This window comes from Manis pentadactyla, chromosome 10 (genome assembly GCF_030020395.1).
Source record: "Manis pentadactyla isolate mManPen7 chromosome 10, mManPen7.hap1, whole genome shotgun sequence".
Classification (NCBI taxonomy): Eukaryota; Metazoa; Chordata; class Mammalia; order Pholidota; family Manidae; genus Manis; species Manis pentadactyla.
The window spans coordinates 60,266,219-60,286,923 of record NC_080028.1 but is presented as its reverse complement, the minus strand read 5'-3'; the positions used below and the strand labels follow the sequence as shown (position 1 = coordinate 60,286,923).

The window sequence follows — 20,705 nt, the reverse complement described above, 5'->3', positions numbered from 1 at the left end:
AATTCTGTGCTCTGCTTGGTCATGCCATCAAGAGTTATTAGAGTTCGGATTTTAGCCATATAACTATTAATCCTAAACATCTGGCCATATTGTAAACATATTCTGAATACATATCTGTAATTTTGAATAGGAATTTTCAATTTCTAAATGCCCAGACAAAATATAATTCCCAATTATGGATCCCACTATTCTGAACTCCTCACCCCCAGCATCATATTCCAGTAGGTAAATCAAGGGATGGACAGACCAGGTTTTACTCCTTTCGAGAGAGCTGGGAATTTGTCTTCCAGAAACTTGGAGTTTGGCCATTGGTTTCCTGGATGATATTGCATGCTTACGTGCATCTCAAGGCTTTGATAAGGCTTTCTTGTCATGGCCGTTATAGTTGTAGGCATATTATCTGGACAGTATCCTTGAGGAGAGCTACTATAGAGTTTTGCGGGCAGCAGTGTAAGTTTCACTTGCTTTACATGAGGCTTTGGTGCTGCGGATATATTTTGATTTTGTTTTTTCTTTGGGTAGAAAGCCTCTCAAAGAGTTTATTGGCCTTTTTCACATACAGTAATAGTGGAATTGTCCCAATAAGCAACAGTTGGCTGATGAGACATAGCACCATGTTTCCAACATTATGTATAAATCTTATTTAATTAAAAACCAGTTTCCTACCAGTTTAGGTCTACTAATTCCTACTAACCCTAGCATTGGGAAGAGAATTTGAGGGTAAAAAACTTGAAATAGAGCCTTAATCAAGCATGAAATTCACATTTATTCAGTGCTGTTTATGTGCAAATCTCCATGCTAAAATGTTTTTAGGGAAGAAAAGGGTATTATAGAAACAATGAATCAATTTCTGATTTTAAGGAACTTAATCAAACATGGGAGATGACACATGAGTAACTAAGTCTAATATGAGATTAAGGGATCAGGATTCTAAAAATAGTATAAATCAAGTGCTAAGCCTGTGTATGTAGAGGATGTGAGATTAATTTTAAGAAGGATAACTTTGGGAGAACTTTTGGAGGCAATGGTTTTTAGGCTTGGAAGGGTGGGTAACACAGAGGAGGGGAAGGCACTCAAGCCCAAGTTTCAGGGCATGGGTTTTTTTAGGAATGACTAGTTATCCAACATGCCTAAATAATAATAGATAACTTATCTGGTGTGCTTACTACATGCCAGGCAAAATTCTGGGTAACACAGAGGAGGGGAAGGCACTCAAGCCCAAGTTTCAGGGCATGGGTTTTTTTAGGAATGACTAGTTATCCAACATGCCTAAATAATAATAGATAACTTATCTGGTGTGCTTACTACATGCCAGGCAAAATTCTGGGTAACACAGAGGAGGGGAAGGCACTCAAGCCCAAGTTTCAGGGCATGGGTTTTTTTAGGAATGACTAGTTATCCAACATGCCTAAATAATAATAGATAACTTATCTGGTGTGCTTACTACATGCCAGGCAAAATTCTTAGCACTTTATATGTATCATGTGATTTAATTTTCAACTGAAACCTAGAAGGAGATACTAATATTAGGCCCATTTTAAAAATAAGGAGACTGAGTCATAGAAGAGTTAAAAAGCTTGCTCAAAGTCACCTAACTACATAGTAGTGGAGCCAGGATGCAAGTCTGCATCCATGAACACAATACTCTATATGGTGCAGATTAAAATGAAATATCGGCTGCAACCAAAGAGTTAGAAGGCCTTCTGTGCCATCCTGGAGTATTTTATTTCATAAATTAATTACTAGAAAGGAGAAAAAATCCTCTTTTTTTGTTTTTTGTATTTTGAAGGAAAAGAAATAAAAAAGCAGACAAAAGGTTCTCCATCATTATGATTATTTGGAACAATCGATCATCTAGAACTATATTGTTCAATGTGGTAGCCTCTAGCCACATGCTTCTATTGAGTGTTTGAAATATGACTGGTCCAAAATGAGATGCACTGTTTTGTGTTTCTTTTAAATGAAAAAATTTCCAATCCCTGAATGGTGTGAAGTAAAAGTACCTTCAAAGGATGCCACAAGAATGACACAGGTGGGCATAATGGGTCTGTCTCATCATCAAAAGACCCAAAAGAGTTGAAAGGAAACACTAACTACAAAATGCACACTGGATTTCTAGGACTTAGTATGAAAAAAAGAATGTAAACTATCTTACTAATAATTCTTCTATTGATACATATTGAAATGGTATTTGGGCTACATTGATTTAAATATAAAACATTTAAAAATTCTTTTTATCTTTCTTTCACCTTTATTAATGGGGCTACTAGATAATTTGAATTTGTTTGACTTGCATTATATTTCTATTGGGTGGTATTGGTCTAGAGCAATTTAAAGTTGTAGATATTTTACTCACCAACTTTGATGAAGGACTTCCTCACCACATTGGTCTTTTAGCCACATTCTTTCCTTGCTTTCTGTTCATTTGCAAGAAAAAATTTTAAAGGCACCCCCTTTGTAAAGGTTTGAGAGCCCCTAGAATTTCCTTTTTCACTTGCTCCCAACCACAAACAAATGATCAATGTCTTTGTGGATCAGAAGTCAACATTTTGCAAGGGCAAGGGGAGGAGGTGCAGAAAAAATTTCCAATCCCTGAATGGTGTGAAGTAAAAGTACCTTCAAAGGATGCCACAAGAATGGCACAGGTGGGCATAATGGGTTTGTCTCATCGTCAAAAGACCCAAAAGAGTTGAAAGGAAACTCTAACTACAACACCAAAATGCCACAAAACCATAGTTATTAGTACAAACTAACTAGCATCTCTGCCTATCTGTCACCATCTCATCTTAAAAAACTTGTGAAAATACGTAATCCCGATGAGGCTTCAATTAGGTATAAATACCAGCAGCAAAAAGCGATGCAGTACATTTTTCTGATCATCTGCAGGTTGGCTATTAGACAAGAAAGATCAACTAAGTCCTTTGGACCTGATCGACTTAATACAGGAGCTAGTGAGTTCAACGACTTCAGCCTGACTCTCCGAAAGATGAATTATACAAGTTATATCTTAGTTTTTCAGCTCTGCCTGATTTTGGGTTCTCCGAGCTACTACTGCCAGGCCACATTTTTTACAGAAATAGAAAACCTAAAGGAATATTTTGTAAGTATGACCTTTTAATAATTCTCGCTTGTGACTGAAATGACTGAGTGTTGACTTGGAGTTGTATTTATGATGGGCAGTAATCTCTAGTCCACAGTCATCTTGAGAAGACTTAGTGTTATTTTGACTGTTGATTGGATGATATTTTTGACTGGCTGATCAAGATATTGTTTTAAACCTCTGCTCAATTTGCTATGGAGGCTTAGGGGATGTTCATAAGTCTTCCAAAAGACAGGCATGATATGCATGTGAAGCATAATAACGTTGATAATTTTATGGCAAGAACCATTCAACTGTGAAGTCAAGTTGCATGAACATTGAGAAAGAATGGCTATTAGTTTATGATTTCTCAGGCTACTGTAATGGTGATAGTAAAAGATCAAGATTAGCATTAAAAATGGTAATCTGAAATAATTAATCAAGAAGGTGAGGTACTCAAAGCTTTGGCTTGAAAAAAATCACTTTAGGTGCTTTTCTCCAAAAAAGTAGTTTAAAATTCTACTGCCTCATATATATTACCTGTGACTTACTCTTGAGCTGTCACTTGCTAAGATTTTTTAGGAGTTATAGTCTGGTTTATATTAAAATGCTTTTGCTCTGTTTTATGAGTTTCTTTTAAAATTTTATTTATGGTTAATTAAAATAGTTTTTGTATTTCAAGTATTTTATTATTTGTCCAGACTTTAGCTATTATACTTATGGTTAAGCATCCACAAGCTATTTTACTCTTACAATATCAAATCAAATCTCTCTCAAACACATTTGGAACTATCTTTTAAAGCTGACATAATACCATACAGGAGGGCACAGGTAGATGTTATAGAGACCTGTGCCATATGGGGGCAGTATTTTATAGTGGGATGGCTTTGCTGATTTTTTAACTAGGCTTGGAAAGATTTCCTTTTCCTTACTATGGTTATTTGGGACAACTAAATTATCATTAGCTTTTTTGAGTTCATCTGTGATACTAAAAATTTTCCTTATAGAAAATAAGGAAGCCAAAATAGCATGATAATCTTTGGTTATAGCCAACATAATAGCTTTTGGGAATACTTACTGCCAGAGCCAAACAGGGTTGAAAAGAAAATTAGTGAATATTGTCAGCTGAGTGCAGTAAAACTCGACATACATTTTTAGGGCAATTCGTGGACTAACTGTAAACCAATCTTCCCTTCTTTTTTCAGAATGCAAATAGTCCAGATGTAGCAGATGGAAGGCCTCTTTTCTTAGATATTTTGAAGAATTGGAAAGAGGTGAGCTGAATATTTCCATTTGTCTAATTTTCCTGTTGCTTATTTTCTGATGGATAAATTCACACCAACCTCTGTGTTCTTTTCTCCGAAGGAGAATGACAAAAAAATAATTCAGAGCCAAATTGTCTCCTTCTACTTCAAACTCTTTGAAAGCTTGAAAGATAACCAGGTGGTTCAAAAGAGCATGGATGTCATCAAGGAAGACATATTTGTTAAGTTCTTCAACAGCAGCACCAGCAAGCTGGATGACTTCCAAAAGCTGATTCACATTCCGGTGAGATGACCTTAATTCTTTCTTTGGTTTCATTGCAGAGGCTCTTGCAAAGTACTTGATTCCCAGAAAGTGGTAATTAGCTATTGGGTACAGCTGTTAAAGCCATGCAAGAACCTGTGGCCAAAACTTCCCTTTAGTAGTTCCATTTGTGTTTGTGGGTGACTTCGCCAAGTCAATGTGGGAATCATTTAATTTTGTGATTTGGGAAAATGCTGGCATTATATTTGTTGCACAAAGACAAGTGAATGGACAAATCCAGGGAGGAGGAAGTAGGGAAGTCAAGGGGACTTTTGAGAAGCGGTTCTCTCATTGTTCCTTGTTTCTGTGATGGAAATTCTTCTGGGTAGGGAGGCTCCTGTCCTAATGGAAGGAGCAGTCGGGGAGGGAGGGAGAGGAGTGGAGAAGATGTGTGCTCTTTTTCCTAGCTCAGCTACCAAGAAACTGTGTGACCTCAGATGAACCACAGGCCTGGCTGGGACTCAATTTCTTCATCCTTAGTTTCCTTTTGGTTCACTGTAGTGTCTATGTCCTCCTTTGCTCTAAAACTCTACAAGACCATGGATAGGAAATGAGAATGAGATAGGAAAAAGCTATGGCCTTCGAAAAGGCACTAGGGGCATTCCACTGCCAGGCTCCGGGCAACCTCCCATGTTGTGCAGCCCAAGTAGAGGTGATAATGTTTGTTTTAGTTTTTAGGAAAGAAATAGGTTAGACTTTATATCTTTAAAAGAATTATTCTATCAACTTTTGGATATGAGAATATGTCAGCTAGAGAAATTCTTAGGCTCCCAAGTTTTATTTTATGACATTGTCTTGAGTCTTTAAAGTTATGGCTTCTAGAAGCCAAAAGGTAATGTTGAAGCATAATGGCAAATTGCATTTTCCAAAATCTTATCTAAGAGACTTTTGGTTTGGCTTTGGTATAAGCAGGTTTGGATAACAAGGGGGTGGAGGTGAAAAGAGCTGTGACTTGTGTTCTCAGGATTTGTGTTCAGCTCTCACTATTCTCACTATACCTGGGACTACTTCACACCTGTTCAGATAAGCCCCTAGGGACTGAAATAAGTGCTTGCTCTTCAGGATTTCTGTGGTCTTCAGTACATTAGATGGTACAAGTGTGGCTTGGAAAAATTATCAGAACCTTACTACTTTCTGCTGATAATGTTTCCAGGGTTCAGCAGATCTCCTCTGGTTCCAGGCTGGAGACTGATAAAGCACTTACTCCTAACCCAGTGCCACCCCTGGCCTGCTGCTCATTCCCGGATCAAGTCTCTTGGTTTCTTAGTTCTGCTTCGAACACTGTAAACTAAAGTTTAACACTTGTAACACACAGCTGCTAGAAACTTTTTCTACTCTGCTGTAGCTGGGTCTTGAAAAACGTGGGTGCCATCCTTCTGGAAGCGCCAAGCCTCCTGCTCCATGATGCGCAATCTTGAGTGAGCTCTCAGCCATTGCCCTCTTTGACTCAATTCCTGACATATTTAAGGCATGTTGTATTTTCTAATAACCAGTGCTGTAGCCTAGAATTCCCTTAGTCTCTCAGAAATGTGGTGAGGTGGCCAGTGTTTCCAGTATTAGAAAGAAATAGAGTGGCAAAGCCAGGATGAAAGTAAGTGATCCTCATTTTATGAAGCATGAATTCACCCAAATGGTCCATCTGTTACAGTGAGGGAATACTTCAGTTTGTTAGAAGAATAGAAGGCAGGGTACAGGGAAATCTGCTACAATTCCGAATTTTAAATGTTTATGCCAGTAATTAATTATTGCCATATAAGTATGCTTAGCGTTTATTTTTAATCCCATTATGAATATGATGAGGCTGACCTAATTTGGGGGGAAATAAAAAATTACAGTATTCATGTGTTTCGGACTTGGTGTTTACAAAGTACCGAACCTACATCAGTGGTTCTCAAACTTTGGTAGATGTCAGAGTCACCTTGGGAGCTTAGTGACCGCACAGCGGCCTAGGACTTCTCTGCCTTCCTGCATCTGGGTCTCCGAGTGCTTCATTAGGTCTCTGGGCTATTCTGTTACACACCAAAGGTGAGAACCATTGAGTATAAGAACCATTGAGTATATAGCAACTCATTCTAATTAAAGCACAAAGTGATAGAATTGGTAGGAGCCTAGAGGTCATCTAAATAATTCAGACATTGTTTAAATAAGAAAACAGAGGTTCAGAGAGGCTAAGTGGCTGGTTCAAAGTCAGAATTCTCAGGATTTGTGTTCAGCTCTCACTGACAGGATTCACACACAGGATTCACACCTGCATTTTCTGTCACTCCTACTTCAGGGCTCTTTTCACTATATAATTGTGAGAATTCTGTAGCAGGAGTTTAAGAGTACATCTTATGTCCTGCCACATTACATCACAACTAGGAATTTAATCAAAATTTTATTCTCAGCTAGTGAAGAAACCACCATTGTATATTAAGGTAGTGAAAAATCATTTTTTTAAAAGGAATACTTCCCTGTTTACAGACCAGGACATTAACAGCAGGATATCCTGATGGTTTGTGTGCCTGAAATTAATTTTGCTGTTTTCTTTCCCAATAGGTAAATGACCTGAAGGTCCAGCGCAAAGCAATCAGTGAACTCATCAAGGTGATGAATGATCTGTCACCAAGATCCAACCTAAGGAAGCGGAAAAGGAGTCAGAGTCCGTTCCCAGGCTGGAGAGCGTCAAAATAACGGTCGTCCTGCCTGCAATATTTGAATTTCTAAATCTATTTATTAATATTTAATATTTTACATTATTTATATGGGGAAAATATTTTTAGACTCATCAAAGTATTTATAATAGCAACTTTTATGTAATGAAAATGAGTATCTATTAATATATGTATTATTTATAACTCCTGTGTCCTATGACTCACTTGAAATTTTTTAAAATTTTTCTGATTAACTAGGCAAGATATGTGATTACAAGACTTTATCTCAGAGACCAATTAGGCAGTTCCATTTATTTCACTTGACAATACAATGAGCACTTATAAATGAAATGATGCCATCCAGTCACTGCCTATCTGAGCCCATGTCTGCACTTGAGCCACTGCTTCTGTGGCATGTCAGACAGCACTTGGATGGATCAAGTGATATGACTTGTCCCCGGATAAAAACATCATCTCATGCCTGGTGCTTCAGAATATCACTGACCACTGTGACTGCACCCAAATGGAAAGTAATCTCTTTGTTTAGTTTACCAATATTTAATATATACAAATAAAGTATAATTTCAGAACTCTATATGCTGTGTCAGCCTTTTTTAAAAATGAGGATGGGAGAAAATGAACTACATATTCATGAATGAGTAGGAAGAAAGTCATTTTTGGCTGTGGAAACCTTAGAACTGGATCAAGCTCCATTAAATGTGATGTTTCTCTTCATTGGCAATTTGCTGGCTTCCACTGCTCCATTTGGCAGCTGAGTTATCTTTCCAAAATACAGATCTAATTGTGCCAGCATTTACTTCAGACTTCTGCTACGGAAAGTGGTCCAAATTGTTTAGCTTGGCACACAAAGGTCTGTTTCTCCCTGCTCCCTCAACTCCCCACTGCGTCCTTCATCTTGGCATCCCTCAACTCCTCTGTCCATCCTGGGCAAACACCACTGGATATGGAAGAGTGAGTGTGAGCTCTAGGGCGAGAGGCCGGGATTGGAATCCCAGTCCTGCCATGACAAGTAGTGCAACTTCTAATGAATTTCTTCTATTCTAGAAGCCCCAGTTTCCTCATCTGATAAAGAATAACTGCCTTCCTCATAACATTGAGGGAGAGTTCATTCTTTCACTCAATAAATATTTCTTGGAGCACTGATTATGTGCCTGGTGCTGTTCTAGGCCCCTGAGATACCTTCATGAACAAAATAAACAAGGATCTCTGCCCTTGGGGAATTTAAAATTTAACAAGGATGAGACAGATGATAAGAATAATACACAATATGATAGTAAATTGCATGGTATGTTAGAAGCTGATAGATGCTATGGAAAAAAAGGAAAGCAGGATGGGGGAATTGGGAAGCTATACGTAGAGCAGAGTGGGTAGGCTAGAGGTTTAAATGGGGTTACTATAGGTGGCTTCACTGAAGACATGACGCTGGAGGAAGCACTTGTAAGAGGTAAGGGAGGTGGCCATTTGGATTCAGGCAAGGGGAACATCCTTGCAAAGGCTCTGAAGTGGAGACTTGCCTTGCATGGTAAAAAAAGAGCCAGCAGACCAGTGTGGTTGGAAAAATATGAGTCAAACTAACTCCAGTTTTTTAGCTGAGCAACTAAAAAGATGAAGTTGTGATCAACTGAGATGGGGAAATGAGTGAGCAGGTTTAGGGAGGAAAATCCGATGCTACACTTTGAACACTGAGTTTAAGGTGTCCCTTAGGCTTCCAAGTGGAGATGCTGAGTAGGCAATTGACTAGATCAGTGTGGAGTTGAGATGTCTGGATAGTTGACATAAATTTGGGAGTTGAGGCATATAGAAGGTATTTAAAGACCTAAGGCCAATTGATCTCCCAAAGTTCACAAATTTACATAAAGAAGAGAAGGAGAGCAAAGGATTGAGTCTCCAGGCATGCCATCATTAAGAGGCCAGGGAGAGATCAGCGAGAAGACTGAGAAGAAATGGCCAGTGAAATAAGAGGAAATCTAAAAAGTAAGATGTCCTGAAAACTGACCAAAGAAGTGTTTCAGGAATAAACGGTGTCAAGTGCAGGTAAGTCAGATCAGATGAGTACCGAGAACTGACCACTGGATTTAGCAACATTGGAAGCCATTGGCGACCTGAGACAAGACCAGTTCTGACACAGGTGAGGAGGAAGGTCTGATGTCCAAGGGGTTAAGAGAGACATTAGAGACAATAAACATGAAAAACTCTTTGAAGGTGCTGTGAAGGAGAGCAAAGAAGAGGGAAGTAGTCTGGATAAAAGGATAAAATGCTTGAAATTTTCTGGTTGTTGAATTTAAGATGGAAGAAGAAACAGGATGTCTATGTATTGATGGAATTGATCTAAGAGAAAAACAAGAGATGATGCAGGAGAGAGAGGGGAGAACTGCAGAAAGTGGTTCTGTGAGTAAGAGAGGTCACAGGAGGAACTGACTTTAGGTAGGTGCACAGAAAGCTTATCTTTGTTAATAGGTTGCAAGGTATCTCACATGTATTCTGATATTTTGATGCTGGTAGGTGGGTAAATGTGGTGGTGAGAATTTCTGGAAATTTAACTGCTTGTTTAAAGTTTTCCCAGTGAGATACGAAGCTGAGAATGAGGCCGAGGAAGAAGTGTCGGAGGTGTGGAAGGAGCAGAAGAATGAATGGGTCAGGGGAGTGCAACGTGGACTGTCTGTCAGGCAGCCATAGGGGCCTGCTTGAGGTTTCATGGCCATGAGGTTAAGGGACACCAGATGGTGTTTTTAAGCTGTGGATGAAGATATAGAGCAGGCAGAGTATTACATTTAGTAGATCTTAATTTGCCTGGGTGAGTAGGACAGAGGGATAGAGGACAACGAAGTCATGGGATAGTGAATTGGTGATAAACTAATTTATCTGATAAACTAATTTTAGCTGGTTAAAGAGGGGAAAGAGTATATCAAGGGTGGGGAAGGGTGGGTAAAGACATGACTAGATGAAAGTGTATCTGTCACACCTTCAGGCCCAAAAGATGAGAGAGGGGAAAACAGTCACCACTTGAAGGGGACATACAGAGGGAGGAGGGTCCTGAGGGGGAAGAAGTTTATTTTTTTATCTGAGGAAGGTGAGGTATGATGGATTTGGTTACTGCCGGACTGTGAATTCCAGAAGACCTAGTGAGTAGGGATAGGAAAGGAAGTCATAAAGGGTAACATGTGTAGGGATGTCTTGTGAGTCTGGGACTTCTTATGATCACTGGCATAAACAAGAAGAGTGTATATGAGATGAGTTGAGTTCTGCTGGCTTTGGGGCATATAGTGGGGGCAAGATTGTGAGTGTCAAGGAGAGAGAGGGTTAGGGGTCTGGAGCTTCCTTAACCATTTCACTTTATTCTTCCACAACAGTAGGGTTAAATGAACAGGTAAATGAAATGTAAAGGGGTCAGTTTAGTCCTTGGCGATAATGAGTGGTCATTACTTTGATTATTGCATAGCTAAATAACAGTGGGCAGGACTTGATTACAAAACTTTCGAACCTTTGATGAGGCAAGATTGAAAAGAAATGGGGCTGATTTTGGCAGACCTGCAACTTATATGAGCTGTTGTTGGTGTCTCTACTCTTGTTAGTATTTAAGATTGATGTGCAATTTAAGAGAGCTACAGAAGGAGGGCTGCTATGAAATTTTCTTGTTTGGACCATAGAAGCAGACCATACCTCTGTGAAGGGGATTGGGAACTCCCATTGTCAATCACATTGAGAAGTGATTAATCATGAAACGGGAAATGAAGCCCCAAGAGATGGGCCTTGGTCAAGGGATATGTAACCCACCACCTTCTCTGAGGTTGGGGTTATTTTGGCATAAACTTTGAGACATGAAGAGATATAGACTATTGGGTGATATGATGGAAGCTGGGAATGAGGAAGGAGACCCTTTAAGAGAACTTGAGTTGGCCTATACAACAGTTATAAATTATTCTCTATATTGTATTCTTCTTCTCTTAAGTACATACTTAGTCACGGAGTATTGTGAGGCTCAGGGAAGAGATGGCCTGTGCTTTAGGCTAAGGACCTAGGGGGCAGCAATAATCCTCTCTCAATGCCAGTAGGGGCAGTTATCTCCCTAAGCTCATGAGCACCAGGGGCAGCAGCCGGGGCCTGGAGTGGGAGAAACCTCTTGTATGAAATCCTGCCCTTAGTGACTCTCAGACATGGGGGGTACACCCTTGCTGGAAGGGTGATTCTGGTGATTAGGCAATTGGAACTTGGCATTAAGAGCTAATGAACTTTTCTCTTCTTTCTTTTCCTTTTCTTCACTCTTCCCATCCTTCCCCATCCTGCACAATGTAATCCTAAAGCAACTAGGTGCATAAGAGTAAGGTAGGCATCCATGCTTGCCCACTATGGAGGTCAAATTCCACACAAGGTGAGAAGGGTTAGGGAAAAAGCCTGGTGTGAAAGGTGTCAGAAGCCTCAGCAGAAAGAAGACGACTGTCAAAGAAGGAATGGGGGAGTATATTAGTTTTCTATTGCTGTTGTAATTAATTACCTCAAACTGAGCTACTTAAGACAGCGTACATTTGTTATCATACAGTTTTGGAGGTTAGAAGTCCAAAATCAGCCTCAGTGGGCTAAAACCAAGGTATCAGCAGGGCTGCATTCCTTCTGAAGACTTCAGGGGCAAACCTGTTTCTTTGCATTTTACAGCTTCTGGAACGATGCCATCCCTCAGCTAGTGGCCTCTTCTTCCTTCTTCAAAGCCAGCAGCATAGCGTCTTCCAATCTCTCCCTCTTTCTTATTCTGACCCTCCTGTTTCCCTCTTCTTATAATGACCCTTGTGATTACACTGGGAACACTTGACTAATTCGGGATAATGTTTCCATCTCTAGATTGTTAACTTAATAATATTTTTAAAGTCCCTTTGCCATATAAAGTAACATTCATGAATTCCAGGAATTAGCATGTAGATATCTTTTGGGGCCGATCATTATTCAACCTTCCACATGCAGGCAGCTTGACATGGGGAGTCAGAACTGCAGCAGAAAGAAGGGTGTCCTTGGGGAAGGATGGACTGGAGTGGGGTGTCAGAATCTAAGCAAGATGAAGAGAATGTCCACATAGTGGGAAACTGAGCGTGGGAAGTCAGAGTGAAATAAGAATGATATCCACACAGGAGAAGGTGTGTCAATGTAGATGGGATATTGGTTATTTACAGGGGGATTGACTAGGTAAGTATGTTAAAGATCATGGTGCCAAGTTTCTCACTGTTGGAGGAGAGAGTTACACTTTGGAAATGGAGAAAATGAGAATAAACCCTGCATTGAATAGGAACTGGATGTATCTGTATGAATCTATTGTCTTCAGTATATATGGGTAGGTATGGAAAGAAATATAGATGTATCTGTTCACATATATATGCCATACTTTTGTCCACTGAGAAGGCCTAAGGGCAGTGACAGTCCAATTTCTATGAGGACACCTAGTGCCCAGATCTTGATATGTAATCACCATTCTCTGCTAAAAGGAACCAGTGTCCCTTATATAACTGGTTAATTCCAGGGCTGGGGAAGGAATAGAATAAGATGAGCCTTACTGTGCTAGAAAGCAAGACATGCTCAGAGAATCATGGAGAACTGTCAAAAGGCATGGAAAACAGCTTGAAGGGACTTCTGCTGGCCATATATGGGAAAACTTGAACATCAGAATAGTGGTAGTAAGTTACTATAACCTATTGAATAAAATAGGAAACCGTAAGTACATACTGATACAAATTAATTAACTGAAAGTTTGATGAGGAATGGGATATTTACACAGATGAAAGCTACCTTCCTACAAGAAATTTTTTAAATAAATTTTTTATTAAGGTATGATTGATATACACTCTTATGAAGGTTTCACATGAAAACACAATGTGGTTACTACATTTACCCATATTATCAAGTCCCCACCCATACCCCAATGCAGTCACTGTCCATCAGTGCAGCAAGATGCCACAGATCCACTATGTGCCTTCTCTGTGCTACACTGTTCTCCCCGTGATCCCCCACACCATGTGTACTAAACATAATACCCCTCAGTCCCCTTCTCCCTCCCTCCCCACCCACCCTCCCCCATTCCTCCCCTTTGGTAACAACTAGTTCATTCTTGGAGTCTCTGAGTCTGCTGCCATTTTGTTCCTTCAGTTTTGCTTCATTGTTACACTCCACAAATGAGGGAAATCATTTGGCATTTGTCTTTCTCCGCCTGGCTTATTTCACTGAGCATTATGTCCTCCAGCTCCATCCACATTGTTGCAAATGGTAGGATTTGTTTCTTTCTTATGGCTGAATAGTATTCCATTGTGTATATGTACCACATCTTCTTTATCCATTCATCTACTGATGGACACTTAGGTTGCTTCCATATCTTGGTTATTGTAAAAAGTGCTGCAATAAACATAGGGGTGCATATGTCTTTTGAATCTGACAAGTTGTATTTATTGGGTAAATTCCAAGGAGTGGGATTCCCGGGTCAAATGGTATTTCTATTTTTAGTTTTTTGAGGAACCTGCATATTGCTTTCCACAATGGTTGAACTAGCTTACATTCCCACCAGCAGTGTAGGAGGGTTCCCCTTTCTCCGCATCCTCACCAGCATTTGTTGTTCTTAGTCTTTTTGACACTGGCCATCCTAACTGGTGTGAGGTGATATCTTATGCTGGTTTTATTTTGCATTTCCCTGATGATTAGTGATGTGGAGCATCTTTTCATATGTCTGTTGGCCATCTGAATTTCTTCTTTGGAGAACTGTCTCTTCGTATCCTCTGCCCATTTGTTAATTGGGTTATTTGCTTTTTGGGTGTTGAGGTGTGTAAGTTCTTTATATCTTTTGGATGTTAACCTCTTGTCGGATATGTCATTTACAAATATATTCCCCCATACTATAGGATGCCTTTTTGTTCTGTTGATGATGTCCTTTGCTGTACAGAAACTTTTTAGTTTGGTGGAGTCTCATGAGTTCATTTTTGCTTTTGTTTCCCTTGCTCCAGATGCGTTCAGGAAGATGTTGCTCATGCTTATATTCAGGAGATGTTTGCCTATGTTGTCTCTTAGGAGTTTTATGGTTTCATGACTTACATTCAAGTCTTTAATCCATTTCAAGTTTACTTTTGTGTATGGGGTTAAATAATAATCTAGTTTCATTCTCTTGCATGTAGCTGTCAAGTTTTGCCAACACCAGCTGTTGAAGAGGCTGTCATTTCCCCATTGTATGTCCATGGCTCCTTTATCATATATTAATTGACCATATATGCTTGGGTTTATATCTGGGCTCTCTAGTCTGTTCCATTGGTCTGTGGGTCTGTTCTCCTGCCAGTACCAAATTGTCTTGATTACTGTAGCTTTGTAGTAGACCTTGAAGTTGGGGAGCTTAATTCCCCCTGCTTTATTCTTCCTTCTCAGGATTGCTTTGGCTATTCAGGGTCTTTTGTGGTTCCATATGAATTTTAGAATGATTTTCTCTAGTTCACTGAAGAATGCTGTTGGTATTTTGATAGGAATTTCATTGAATCTATAGATTGCTTTAGGCAGGATGGTCATTTTGACAATATTAATTCTTCCTATCCATGAGCATGGGATGTGTTTCCATTTATTGGTATCTTCTTTAATTTCTCTCATGAGTGTCTTGTAGTTTTCAGAGTATAGGTCTTTCACTTCCTTGGTTAGGTTTATTCCTAGGTATTTTATTCTTTTTGATGCAATTGTGGATGGAATTGTTTTCATTATTTCTCTCTGTTAGTTCATTGTTAGTGTATAGGAATGCGACAGATTTTTGTGTATTAATTTTGTATCCCACAAGTTTGCTGAATTCAAATATTAGATCAAGTAGTTTTGGAGTGGATTCTTTAGGGTTTTTTATGTACAATATCATGTCATTTGCAAACAGGGACAGTTTTATTTCTTCCTTGCCAATCTGGATGCCTTTTATTTCTTTGTGTTATCTGATTTCCATGGCTAGGACCTCCAGTACTATGTTGAATAGAAGTGGGGAAAGTGGGCATCCTTGTCTTGTTCCTGATCTTAAAGGAAAAGCTTTTAGCTTCTTGCTGTTAAGTATAATGTTGGCTGTGGGTTTGTCATATATGGCCTTTGTTATGTTGAGGTACTTGCCCTCTATACCCATTTTGTTGAGAGTTTTCATCATGAATGGATGTTGAATTTTGTTGAATGCTTTTTCAGCATCTATGGAGATGATCATTTAGTTTTTGCCCTTCTTTTTGTTGATATGGTGGATGATGTTGATGGATTTCAAATGTTGTACCATCCTTGCATCCCTGGAGTAAATCCTACTTGATCATGATGGTTGATCTTTTTTGTGTATTTTTGAATTTGGTTTGCTAATATTTTGTTGAGTATTTTTGCATCTATGTTCATCAGGGATATTGGTCTGTAATTTTCTTTTTTTGTGGTGTCTTACCTTGGTTTTGGGATTAGAGTGATGCTGCATCATAGAATGAGTTTGTAAGTGTTCCCTTCTCTTCTATTTTTTGGAAAACTTTAAGGAGGATGGGTATTAAGTCTTCACTAAATGTTTGATAAAATTTGTCAGTGAAGCTATCTGGCCCAGGAGTTTTGTTCTTAGGTAGTTTTTTGATTACCAGTTCAATTTTGTTGGTGGTAATTGGTCTGTTCAGATTTTCTGTTTCTTCCAGGGTCAGCGTTAGAATCTTGTGTTTTTCTAGAAAGTTGTCCATTTATTCTAGGTTATCCAGTTTGTTAGCATATACTTTTTCATAGTATTCTCTAATAATTCTTTGTATTTCTGTGGTGTCTGTAGTGATTTTTCTTTTCTCATTTCTGATTCTGTTTATGTTTGTAAACTCTCTGTTTTTCTTGATACATCTGGCTAGGGGTTTATCTATTTTGTAAGAAATTTATTAATTAAAAATCAATAAAAGGTATCTTTCCAGTGGAGAATCCTAGTAGACACCACCTTGATCAAAGGATATAAGTGAACATCATTAACTATGGGATAAATAAAAATAGTGTGTCATCTGATAGGATGCAATGAAATGAACACAGAATACTTTCTGTAATATCTCTGAGAAAACTGCATAACCTATTCTAATTGTGGAAAAACATCATACAAATGCAAAGTGAAGAACATTCTACAAAATAACTGGTCTGCAGTCTTCAAAGTAAAAAGGTCATGTAAGTTAAAGAAAGACTGATAACTAAGGAACAGTTCCATATTGAAATGGATTATAGAGACATGACAGCTAAATGCAATGCACATTTCTGAACTGGATCCTTTATCTATAAAGGACATTTTTAGAACAACTGGTGAAACTTGAATGGGGTCTGAGGATTAGATGGTGGTAATATATCAATTAAACTTCTGATTTGGATGGTCATATAGGAGATGTCTTTGTGTAGTAAATACAGATTAAATTATTCATCAGTGATTGGGCCATTAGGCCAGGAACTTACTCTGAAGTGATCATGGAAATACAATTCTTTTCCAACTCTTCTGTAAGTTGATGATTGTTTCAAAATGAAAAATAAGGAAAAGTCACTGTGAGATTATTTCAGTCACGGGCTGGAAACGAATTTTGAGTTACTTTATTCTAATCATATCAGGTAACTTAGAATTCCTCAAATATACCTGTGACAGATTGAATTTTCCAAAACTGACCACATCTGTATATCTACTCCATCCCCATGCTGTTCTTATAATGTGACCAACATTCCTCTCACTGAGCAGTTGGGTATATCACCCCTCCCCTAAGTACTGGGCATGGATTTGTTACTTCCGTTACCAATGAAGAGCAAGGGAAGTGATGCTATGTCACTTCTAAGTCTAAGACGCAACTTCTGCCTGGCTGTTTTTTTCTTTCTTCTCTCTCAAGACATTTGTCACTGGAACCTACCATCATATTGAAAAGTTCAGGCTACATGGGGAAACCATGTGGGGATAGTTTGGCCACTGGATACAGTGAGGTTTCTAGCCAACACCAGCATCACTCACTGGACATGAGTATGAAAAAACCTTCAGATGATTCTACCTCCAAGCATTTGACTTTTCTAGCTGAGAATGATATAAAAAAAAGAAAAAAAGTCATGGGAGACTTCCAGTTTCAGCTATGACATATAAACAGCTTGGAAGCTGTCATTCCAGTCCTTAAAACTAGGAAAAGCTGGGGATTGGCTAAAGATGGCTGTGTGAGAGGTGAGACAGAAACCTCCTCCCAAAACCACATATAATATGAAAATATAGCAAATACTAATTCTGAAAGAGCAACAGAAAAGAAGGGTGCAACAAACTGCCTACATCTGGGGAAAAGAGCAGATCTCATGGAAAAGGGTAAAGTACCAAAGCCGCGATCCAGTGGGAACCAAGCCCTCTCACCACCACAGCTCTCCAGTGGGAGGAAGAGGAATGGATTGGAGATGGGGTGGAGGCCTAAGACTGATGAACACCCAGCCCTGGAGATCTACTGTGGGAACATGAACCTCCATTACATGGTGCTCTGGAGATTAGTGGGGTTGGAAAGCTAAGACAGGTGGAGTACTTGGAGAGACTAAGATTCCATCTGCTTGTGGAGAACAGATAGGCAAAACCAGCTTCTCTGGGACAAAATTAATGTGGGCACTCTGAGAGACTATCCAACAGTGAGAGGGCTGCTAAAGAGGCAAGGAGTGCACAGAGCTTGCTGCTCAGGAGAAAGGACAGGTGGACAAAATTGTCTTGGCACACTCAGCCTAGAAGGTTGGGAACTTTCAGGAGCTTCAGGCACTCCATCCACCTGGCTGGCAACGCAGCCCCAAGGTCTCCCACCATGACAAGCAGGCTGCCAATCCTTCCTACTGGCTGGCACCAGCTCACAAACCTCCTGCCCCAGCCATTGCACCATGCCAGCCAGAGGTTGGCCCTGCCTATGGCAGCTACAAGAGTGTAGCATAGAGACTCCACCCTGAGAGCTTGGCCCACTGGCCCTGGCAGTGGAGACAGGCACTGTAGTCAGGAAGCAGGAAACAGCTCTTTCCTCCTGGCAGGCACCAGTGCCACTCACCTGCCACCCCCACTATTGCTCCAGGGCTGAGCAGCTCCAGAGAGTAGAGCTTCTGGGCACTAGAGGACGCCACCTACACAAAGTTATTTTTACAAATATGAAATGTCAAAGGAACCTGGTACAAACCAAAGTCACACAAACACCAGAAAGAAGGCCAAGTGAAACTGAACTCATGAATCTTCCTGAAAAATTTTCAAAATAAAAATCATAAACATGTTCACAGAGCTACAATAAATATTCAAGACCTCAGGGAGGAATTCAAGCAAGAGATAGCAACCTTGAAAAATACAGTATCTGAAATGAAACTTACAATGGAGTGATTTAAAAGTAGATTAGGGGAAGATGGCGGCGTGAGTAGAGCAGCGGAAATCTCCTCCCAAAACAACATATATCTATGAAAATATAACAAAGACAACCATTTCTAGAATAAAGACCAGAGGACACAGGACAATATCCAGACCACATCCGCACCTGAGAGAACCCAGCGCCTCGCGAAGGGGGTAAGATACAAGCCCCGGCCCCGCGGGAGCCGAGCGCCCCTCCCCCCAGCTCCCGGCGGGAGAAGAGCAGGCAGAGCGGGAGGGAGACGGAGCCCAGGGCTGCCGAACACCCAGCCCCAGCCATCCGGGCCAGAGTGCAGGGCCCTCGATACTGGGAAAACAGGGCAGCAAGAACAGTGAGCAGGCACTGGAGGCCGGGCGCCAGAGGACATAAGAAAAGCGCGCGATCATTTTTTTTTTTTTTGATTTTTTGCTGTTTTGTTTTGGCGAGTGCTTTTTGGAAGTCTTAAAGGGATAGGTACCCCAATACTAGGTAATCAGGGCAGAAAGACCGGTGAGCAGAGGCCTGAGGCTGGCATGGGAGAATAAAGAAAAATGAGTGACCACCTTTTTTTTTAATTAAAAAAAATTTTTTTTTTTTTTTAATTAAAAAAATTTTTTTCTTTTTTTTTTTTGGTGGTCATTGTTTTGTTTTGGCGGGTGCTTTTTGGAAGTCTTAAAGGGGCAGGGCAGGTCACTTAATCCAGAGGTAGGGAATCCGGGGATCTCTGGGCACCCTAACCCCTGGGCTGCAGGGAGCAGGGAGGCCCCTTACGGAGATAAATAGCCTCCCAGCCGCTCCTGCTCCAACGCGACTCCACCATTTTGGAGTAGCTGCCCGAGCCAGGCCACGCCCACAGCAACAGCGGAGATTAACTCCATAGCAGCCAGGCAGGAAGCAGAAACCCTGTCTGCGCGCAGCTGCGCAGCACAAGCCACTAGAGGCCGCTGTTCTCCCAGGAGAGGAGGGCCACAAACCAACAAGAAAGGAAGTCCTTCCAGCCGTCACTCGTCCCAGTTCTGCAGACTATTCCTATCACCATGAAAAGGCAAAGCTACAGGCAGACAAAGATCACAGAGACAACACCAGAGAAGGAGACAGACCTAACCAGTCTTCCTGAAAAAGAATTCAAAATAAGAATCATAAACATGCTGACAGAGATGCAGAGAAATACGCAAGAGAAATGGGATGAAGTCCGGAGGGAGATCACAGACGCCAGAAAAGAGATCGCAGAAATGAAACAAACTCTGGAAGGGTTTATAAGCAGAATGGATAGAATGCAAGAGGCCATTGATGGAATTGAAATCAGAGAACAGGAACGCATAGAAGCTGACATAGAGAGAGACAAAAGGATCTCCAGGAATGAAACAATATTAAGAGAAGTGTGTGACCAATCAAAAAGGAACAATATCCGTATTATAGGGGTCCCAGAAGAAGATGAGAGAGGAAAAGAGATGGAAAGTATCTTAGAAGAAATAATTGCTGAAAACTTCCCCAAACTGGGGGAGGAAATAATCGAACAGACCACGGAAATACACAGAACCCCCAACAGAAAGGATCCAAGAAGGACAATGCCAAGACACATAATAATTAAAATGGCAAAGATCAAGGACAAGGAAAGAGTGTTAAAGGCAGCTAGAGAGAAAAAGGTCACCTATAAAGGGAAACCCATCAGGCTAACATCAGATTTCTCAACAGAAACCCTACAGGCCAGAAGAGAATGGCATGATATATTTAATAGAATGAAACAGAAGGGCCTTGAACCAAGGATACTGTATCCAGTACGACTATCATTCAAATATGATGGTGGGATTAAACAATTCCCAGACAAACAAAAGCTGAGGGAATTTGCTTCCCAAAACCACCGCTACAGGACATCTTACAGGGACTGCTCTAGATGGGAGCACTCCTAGAAAGAGCACAGCACAAAACACCCAACATATGAAGAATGGAGGAGGAGGAACAAGAAGGGAGAGAAGAAAAGAATCTCCAGACAGTGTATATAACAGCTCAATAAGCGAGCTAAGTTAGGCAGTAAGATACTAAAGAGGCTAGCCTTGAACCTTTGGTAACCACGAATTTAAAGCCTGC

General features: G+C 40.3%; 1 protein-coding gene across 1 annotated transcript; it reads left to right on the top strand.

Annotated features, from left to right (window-relative positions):
• Window positions 1-2,887: 2,887 nt before the first annotated feature.
• IFNG (interferon gamma) lies at window positions 2,888-7,860 on the top strand. Its single transcript, XM_036899406.2, has 4 exons — window positions 2,888-3,100; window positions 4,285-4,353; window positions 4,445-4,627; window positions 7,184-7,860. The coding sequence occupies exons 1-4, from the start codon at window positions 2,987-2,989 to the stop codon at window positions 7,316-7,318; spliced, it is 501 nt and encodes a 166-aa protein (XP_036755301.2). The 5' UTR covers window positions 2,888-2,986; the 3' UTR covers window positions 7,319-7,860.
• The last annotated feature ends 12,845 nt before the right edge of the window (window positions 7,861-20,705 follow it).

Coding starts and splice junctions, on each gene's coding strand:
- IFNG (XM_036899406.2), top strand. CDS start 2,987: ATGAATTATACAAGTTATATCTTAGTTTTTCAGCTCTGCCTGATTTTG. Junction 4,354..4,444: donor TTTTGAAGAATTGGAAAGAG/GTGAGCTGAATA, acceptor TTTTCTCCGAAG/GAGAATGACAAAAAAATAAT. Junction 4,628..7,183: donor AAAAGCTGATTCACATTCCG/GTGAGATGACCT, acceptor CTTTCCCAATAG/GTAAATGACCTGAAGGTCCA.